This window comes from Parasteatoda tepidariorum, chromosome 7 (assembly GCF_043381705.1).
Source record: "Parasteatoda tepidariorum isolate YZ-2023 chromosome 7, CAS_Ptep_4.0, whole genome shotgun sequence".
Lineage (NCBI taxonomy): Eukaryota > Metazoa > Arthropoda > Arachnida > Araneae > Theridiidae > Parasteatoda > Parasteatoda tepidariorum.
In genome coordinates, this window is record NC_092210.1 from 22079741 (window position 1) to 22088412 (window position 8672).

General features: G+C 32.0%; 1 protein-coding gene across 1 annotated transcript in view; it reads right to left on the reverse strand.

The window, feature by feature from the left end:
• LOC107451914 (acyl-coenzyme A synthetase ACSM3, mitochondrial) overlaps positions 1-8672 on the reverse strand; it is a 98613-nt gene that overhangs the window by 24708 nt on the left and 65233 nt on the right. Inside the window, exons 3-6 of the mRNA XM_071183169.1 lie at positions 7669-7781; positions 6356-6474; positions 4631-4689; positions 1445-1499 (exon numbers count right to left, since the gene is read on the reverse strand). Coding sequence (XP_071039270.1) covers positions 1445-1499; positions 4631-4689; positions 6356-6474; positions 7669-7781 — 346 coding nt within the window. The remainder of the gene's footprint in view (positions 1-1444; positions 1500-4630; positions 4690-6355; positions 6475-7668; positions 7782-8672) is intronic.

Sequence of the window (8672 nt, forward strand, 5' to 3'; positions counted from 1 at the left end):
TTTTTCTTAAGCGTTGTAGCTATATAATATATAAAATAGGAATTTAATTGTTTTTGAAGGAACGATCACACTTACCTTGGATCTCTTTGGTTTTTCTATTCTTTATTTTAACAGTTTTTATTAAATGTAATTAGTTATTTTCAGAAAGTTTCAGTTTGCAGGTAAGCACTTAGATTTTAATATTGAAGTTTCATGATTTGCTTTCATAGTAATTGTTGTTCTAAAGTATTCGTTGACTTCTTAAAAACCCGATTACTGACATGGCAGAACCGCCTTCCAAAAAACTTTGTATTTTGTCAAGGAAAAAGATATTAAGAGATTCTCAAAGAAGAAGAAGTGCCCAAGAAACGTCTATGGAATGTCAAAGAAGGATGGAACATGACCGAATTTCGACAAGCAATTCAAGAGACCAAGAAGTATCAGAGAAACGTCAAAGAAGATTAGAAGAGGATCGTGTCTCAACTAGCAGTGTTATGGCCTGAGAAACACCTGAGGAACGTCAAAGAAGATTAGAAGAGGTTCGTGTCTCAATTAGAAGTGCTAGGGTCCAAGAAACATAGCGTGGCGGACAGCTGGCCGCCTTAGGCGGCTAGTTATTAAATAAAACGATTATTAAAAAAAAAGCATAATAAATTATTTTTTGTGTAGTGCATATTTTCATCTATGTATCAGTGGGTAAACTAATTTTGTAATTATGTGCAAAATTTTCTTGATTTGCTTAAAAAGTTCTTAATATCTTATGAAATACGCAAAAATAAATCAGGGGACCCCAGTACACCCTGTCAACATTTTATATAATCCTGGAAAAGTTAAGGTAATTTACTAGAACCTTATGTTGATACAATATGAAATAATATATTTTATTTATATAGCCGAGAAATAATTCATAGCTTCGAACAAAAATGTCAAAATTAAAAAGTTAAAAGGAATTAATAAAAAGGCTAGAAAAATACATGTTTTATGCAAAAAAAAAATAATTGTTTTTGAAATGCATTTATTCTTTTTTTTATATTTTAAATAAAGCTGACAATGGAATCAAGATTTTCTTATTTAAAGAAAAAAATCCCCAAAAAATAAATAAAAATTTAAAAACTATTTTTTTCAATACTAAAGAGACATAGTTTTCACCTAAAATAATTATAATTTCCTTAATGAATACTACCTTAAATAATACTTTTATTAAAAAACTAGAAAATAAATAATACTGTTAAAGCTGCTTTTATACCGCAATTTATGTATAATTTATTATTCCATATTTTTCTACTGGCTATTTTGATTAAATGAATGTTTATATTTCAACTGTACTTTTCGTTAAAAATATCTTTGTATAATGTTCAGAAATTATGTTATAGCTGTAATTTTAAAAATAAAAATATAGATATAATCAAAATTTATTGAAAACAAACTTTAATAATGAAATCAATTATGAGCAGAATTTCAATACCTTATGATCATCCGAATTTAATTGTATATGGTTCAGATCAAACCAGCCAAACTTCCTGAAAAATAGTGAATAAATTATGTTTTAATTATACTTATGCAAGTTCAATAAAAATAATTTTATTTAATGCTATTCTTTGGAAAATAAGCTGTTTGATTTAAAAAGCATAATTAATGTTTAATTTCCGCAATTTTTTTATGGCATGTCTTTTATTTAAATTTAAAATGTTTTATTTTAATAACTTATCGTGGATAAAAGATTTTAATTTTCAATCCTTTCCGAGTGAGAGAATCACAAAAGCATCATAACAAAATCAGAATAAGAACGGAAGAAATAAAAAGTGGTGGCTTAAATGAGGTCATTGATAATTTGACAGACTTGTAACGTAAATGGGGTTAATTTCATCAAAAATTCCTCCTCGAAGGCAAATATCACCCAATACTTGATCCAAGAGTTCCCTTGTCTTATAGATTGGGTTCAAAATTACAAGGCTACGAAGTTGATCATTAGTAATCGCAAAACCCAAAAAATTGAGTCAGCTGCTCAACGACGGTTATAAAATTTGATAGACTTATTTTGCAGTCCCTTTAATCAATGTTAATCTAATCACATATCTAATCAATGTTAGCTCAAAGTGTAACTATATAATTTTTATTTCGAATTAAGTAGTGGTGAATTAAATAAATCAAACTATAATAATTCCGACCACAAATGAATTGCTAAGGAGTTAGTTTGGATACCAGTATCATCTTTTTACCCAGATCGATAACGTTTCATGCTGGCACGTATTTGTGCCAGTTATTGCGAAAGGTTAAAGAGGGATTAGTTTTAAAGATTCTAGCAATAAAGAAAACAAAATGAAGGAAATAAAAATGAAAATATGACCACCGAAGCCGACGTCTTCAGGGGGTACCGGCCTCGGTAGCCATAAAAACAAAACCATTTCTAATAGGGGGAGAAGCAAATGCCTAAATTAACTCCCTCAGTACCCCGATCGTTTTGTATAGAAGTCCAGGAAAAAAAAAACATGCAATATAAATAACAAATTAAGAAAAGAAACTCAAACAAAATCATCAGAAAAATAAAAACTCACATAGTCACAGGTCAGACATCAATTTCTCAAGCAAGCCGAATGAAAAGAAAAAACTAAAACCTAAAGAAAACAACGCCCTCTATTACAATGCGCAAATGAAGAAAAAAAANCAAAGCGAGCAAACAATAAGAATGCATAGTAATCTTCGAGGATGAGGAGCATAATCAAATAGGGAGCAGAACCCACTAACAAACATCTCAAACTTAGTAGCAAACAAAGCGAGCAAACAATAAGAATGCATAGTAATCTTCGAGGATGAGGAGCATAATCAAATAGGGAGCAGAACCCACTAACAAACATCTCAAACTTAGTAGCAAACAAAGCGAGCAAACAATAAGAATGCATAGTAATCTTCGAGGATGAGGAGCATAATCAAATAGGGAGCAGAACCCACTAACAAACATCTCAAACTTAGTAGCAAACAAAGCGAGCAAACAATAAGAATGCATAGTAATCTTCGAGGATGAGGAGCATAATCAAATAGGGAGCAGAACCCACTAACAAACATCTCAAACTTAGTAGCAAACAAAGCGAGCAAACAATAAGAATGCATAGTAATCTTCGAGGATGAGGAGCATAATCAAATAGGGAGCAGAACCCACTAACAAACATCTCAAACTTAGTAGCAAACAAAGCGAGCAAACAATAAGAATGCATAGTAATCTTCGAGGATGAGGAGCATAATCAAATAGGGAGCAGAACCCACTAACAAACATCTCAAACTTAGTAGCAAACAAAGCGAGCAAACAATAAGAATGCATAGTAATCTTCGAGGATGAGGAGCATAATCAAATAGGGAGCAGAACCCACTAACAAACATCTCAAACTTAGTAGCAAACAAAGCGAGCAAACAATAAGAATGCATAGTAATCTTCGAGGATGAGGAGCATAATCAAATAGGGAGCAGAACCCACTAACAAACATCTCAAACTTAGTTGCAAACAAAGCGAGCAAACAATAAGAATGCATAGCAATCTTCGAGGATGAGGAGTATAATCAAATAGGGGGCAGAACCCACTAGTGAACGTTAATAATGAAAGTATAATAATAAAAGTTTGTGTGTCTGTACGTCCCTCTTAGGACTCTAGAACCGTTTGCACTCGTGGTCTCACTTTCGACTGCGAACGAAAGTGAAAAAAATTAGCTTCCAATTTTGAAAATCGCTCAAAAATTTCAATTTTATCACTCGAGAGAGACATTTAATAAATAAAATTCTCTCATTGGCTTAGCATTTGTCATTGTTATAAATTAAAACCGTAGATGATCCTGTTTTTCCTTCAAATATTCAAAAGATAATACCATCAGCAATGATTGCAAGCTTACAACTCTATATAATAATCGTAAAAACAAGAATTTTTATTGCACGTTCTTTAATATTTAATTATATTTTATTTTTTATCTCAAATAAGATCAATGGTAGACGTCAATAGCATATAATGTTACAGAATTAGTCTTTATTTAATGTCAAATTTTTCTGTACAGCTAAATAGTTTAAAATTGATTGCAATTTAAAAAATATATATACTGAAATTCAAAATTGATCTGGGAAAGTCACGCATTCGTTTCAGAAAACTGTAAAAATCGTCAAATTTTAGAAAAAATTAATTTTGATAATTTGTATTACTGTAGTAAGAGTTGTTTTAATAGTTCCGAAATATAGTAATATAGATATTTAATATAGGTAGTGTGGTATTAAGTTTATAATTGTTTTCGAAAGGGATAGGTACAGGATTTATTACCTGATAGTGGTAAATTTTGACTCTCATGAGTTAGCTTTTATGGTGGGAAGTAAAATGAAAGAACTCCAAGCCAATGACGAGAACTAGCATCACGTAGCCCATTTATTAGTAAAAATAAGGATTATGTAGAATTACGCTTAATCAAATTTATGGTGGGGAGAAAAAAAAACTAACTTTAAGCGCAAATGACACTCCCGCGGCAAGGTGAACTGTTTGGTGGCAATCGTTTCTTTACGGTGAATGGACTATATCATGTATTTTAGCATAAAATTACTGAAAATTTCAATAGTTCTGGAAAAGAGAGTGTAAAAATATGTAAACCAATGAAAAAGAAATTGTAAGGAATAAAATACATACTTATTAGGTGATTTAGAAACGATTACTTTTTGTTTCAAAGTTGGAAGACATTCAGCTGCCTATAAAAAAACGCATATAATAATGAAATTAGTTTTTAATTTTTTTTAATTCAATGTAAAATCTCACTACCTAATTTATGTATATTTTATATATGTATGTAATATATGTATGTAATATATATATATATATACACTCTATAACAAAAAAATCGACGCACCCAGAAGGAGTTGTTCGATTGAAACGAAAATTGGTGGATAGGAAGACAATGTACAGAATAGTAAATGATTAAAATTTCAGAACAATTGAATAATTTATTGCAGAGTTACAGTAACAAGTTCAATAAGGTGTTGACCAGCCCTTAGCCTGGATACAAGCTGCCACACGGCATGGCATAGACCGATAAAGCTCCCGGATGGTCTCTTGCGGTATTTCCTGCCAAATTCGATCCAATTGTCGAACGGGGTCATCAGCTTTCCGTGCCAGATGCAATCGCCTTCCCATCATATCCCAGACATGCTCGATGGGAGAGAGATCTGGTGATCTGGCAGGCCAAGGAAGAGTTTGACAAGCTTGCAGACAGTTCATAGCAACACGTGTCGCATGTGGTCTGGCATTGTCCTGCTGAAAAACCAGCCCAGGGCGCAGCAAAAGGAACGGTAGCAAAACAGGTCTTAGGATGTCGTCGACGTACCGCTGTGCAGTAAGTGTACCTCTAATGACGACCAAAGGGGTCCGGCTGTCAAAGGAAATGGCACCCCAGACCATAATGCCTTGTTGAGGGCCGGTGTGGCGTGCAAGAGGGAAGGCAGGATCCTCCCTCTGCCCTGTGCGTCTCCAAACACGTCTTCGATGATCGTCAGGACACAGTTGGAAGCGGGATTCGTCGCTAAAGACTATACGTCCCCAGTCGGCATCATTCCAGTCTGATCGAGCTTCGATTTTTTTGTTATAGAGTGTATATATATATATATATATATAATATATATACATATCATATAATTATAAACTACATCAATAAAACTAAACAATGTAAATAAAGTACACACAAGGGCATAAAAAAATCCTTATAATGGAAATAATACAAAATGAGAGGAGAGCATAATGAGACAAACACGTTGAAATAAAGGAAAAGGTAGTTTTACCAATAATGGAAAGGGAACAATCATGAACAAAATAGTATAAGAAATACATTAAATTAAACTGTTTGAAAGGCTCCTTACTGAGATTTGATTGAAATAAGCGGATTTCGTATGACCTGAATCACTATCTTAACACTCTGCACATAATTCAAATTCATAGATTTAAATCTAACTTTTTCGAATATCCTGATATGAATAATCTTATTCGAATAAGTGAAAATTCCAATTAACGGATTCGAATCGCTGATGACCCTGATTAACAGATCTCCAGTTCAAACCAATTGGATTATTGATTATAAATAGCTGATTATAGTTTCAGTGTCTTAAAGATGACACCAGCTATTATATCTGTTCCTGTATTTGCTTTAGTTTATTGCTGCTTTTTACCTGTAACTTTGCATTGCAAAATTTCATTTCACAATTTTCTGAATTTCTAGTTTGGCACCGATAATTTTTATCCTTCTAATTTAAAGATTTCAAATTTTTGCACTTGCCTGAAAAATAGAATTACTGTCACAACTATTTCAAATATTCGAAAGCAAAAATTATTAATTAAATGTTTCTTTAATAAAATAATTCAACATACTTCTTCGACTGTGTCTGCAACTGAATCATGGGCAATCACGCAGACAGGATTTAGAGCTTTGAATCGATATACCAGATCTTTGGTAGTAAGCATAGTGGATGCAGGACTTAATACACAACCTAAAAAAATTGCTGAGTTATTAAAATTACTAGCAACTAAAACAATGAAATCAATTAATCAACTAGAATTATCCATTATCATTATCACGAGTAATACACGAATAATTAATTACCCATGAAGTTACAAGTAAATTTGGTATTAGTATAGCAAATAATTTTGTTTGTGGATAATATTCCAATTCGTTTGAGCCAATTTTAGATATTATATTATTGAGGCTAAAAAAATGATTTTTCAAACTGAGCATTTATCCAAAGAGTTTAGTTCAAACGAAGTTCAATTAAGTCATTGGATATACGAATAGGAATTCATGTATTAACCTTAGTTACCTTCACGACGAGTTAAATTCTAAATAAAAACAGTTGAAATGTTGTTTATATTTTTACTGTTGAACAGTTGATAATATTAGTAGCACTCGTTTTTGAAGATTGAAACTGCTACTAAAAGACGATTCTACTTTGAAAAGGAATGGTAATCTGATACATTTTGTAGTCCTAAGGGGCATAACAAAATAAACAATTCATTATTCTTTCTCTCATCTCACCCCCTATTTTGATAAAATCAAAGCAGACCTCGTGCATGCGCAAATGCTGGGAAAGTCCTCGGACTTAATACACCGAAGTATTTAATTGATTTCTAAATATCGTTTTAGGATTACAGAATATAGTTACAGTTACATTGAGCCTTGGTGGTCCAGGGGATAGATCATACAAATGTGGGTTAGTTCCTTCACAAAAACCATCAACGTAAAAAATACCTATTAATACTTGATCCAAGAGTACTCTTTTCTCTAAATTAAGTTCAAAATTATAAGGCTACGGAGTTAAACATTGGTAGCCGTAAACTCTAAGTTGGGTAGGCTGCTCAGCGACAGTTATAGAATAAAAAATATATAAAATGAAAAATATAAATTAAAATATAGTTACATTAAAGTTTACTTTTTAAACAGAACTTCGCAATATTTTAAATATTTGCAATTGAAACCATTATGGATCAGGGGTTTTCGTCTTTTTCCTAGATTACGGATAAGAGCAGCAAACTAGCTTTGTGCAAGTTTTTGTAAAATGAATTAAATATTTTCTTTCATCAAACTATTTGGGTTAATTTTGAATCCATACTTTTAATATTAGATAGTCATAGTATTAATGATTTAGGATTTTCAAATTTGTAAAAACAGTAATTAATATCACACTGACCTACTCTGAGAGCGGAAATGTTAAGGAAGTAAAACTCAGGTATTTTTGGTAACATCACAATAACTGCATCTCCTCTTCGGATTCCCAATGTGTTTTCAAGAATTGAAGCTATTCTAAAGGAGAAAAAAAATAGTCACGAGATATTCCAGGAACATGTAAACAAGTAATCAAAGTCAAGACAATATGTAATCTTCTTTCATTTTCTAAATTTTTTGTAGAATTGCTGCTTCCATAACCACGCATGTCTTCATCTATAAGAACGGTTTTCATAAATAAAATTTCATATTTCCGATACTGTGCTTGTACCCAATAAAGAAGGAGAGAAGTTATTGTTTCACAAAATACCCTTAAAAAATTTACAGAGTGTCCGAAAAAACACTATCCAAATCGCTTCTTTCGTTCTCCAGTTATTAACGAGCACACAACCACCCGACCGCCCACCCACACACACATGTATGCACGCATATATATATGAAAATATTTACCCCGGCCTGCCCCAATTGAGGGCATACGGGTAAATGTTTATTAAAAACCAAGTAAAAAAGCATTAAAGAACATAAAATACAAAAAATGCATAAAATACATAAGATACAAAAATCAAATGGCAACAGCCCGTAAACTTTGCGGGCGAACAATACTCTTGAACAAAATTAGTTATCTACAATTAGTCAGAATATTAAATGTTTAAGAAAACTTGACAAATATATCTGGCATGTATGCCATGAAAAGTCCAGGTCAACAGACCCTAAAATAAGGATTAAAAGCACAATTAAATTTAAAACACCAGCAATATTAGAAGCAAATTAAAATATAAATTGCCATTCCAGGTCAACAGACCCTTATATTGAGGCAATCAAATGGCATAAAATTTAAAAACTAATCATAGGGCAAATTGCCTATTAAGGAAACAATTAAACGAGTTACAAATAGTAAAATCATCAAAATAGTGTTGAAATAGTAAAAGTGGATTAAAATGGTGTGAATGACGAGGACAGTTCAAATCC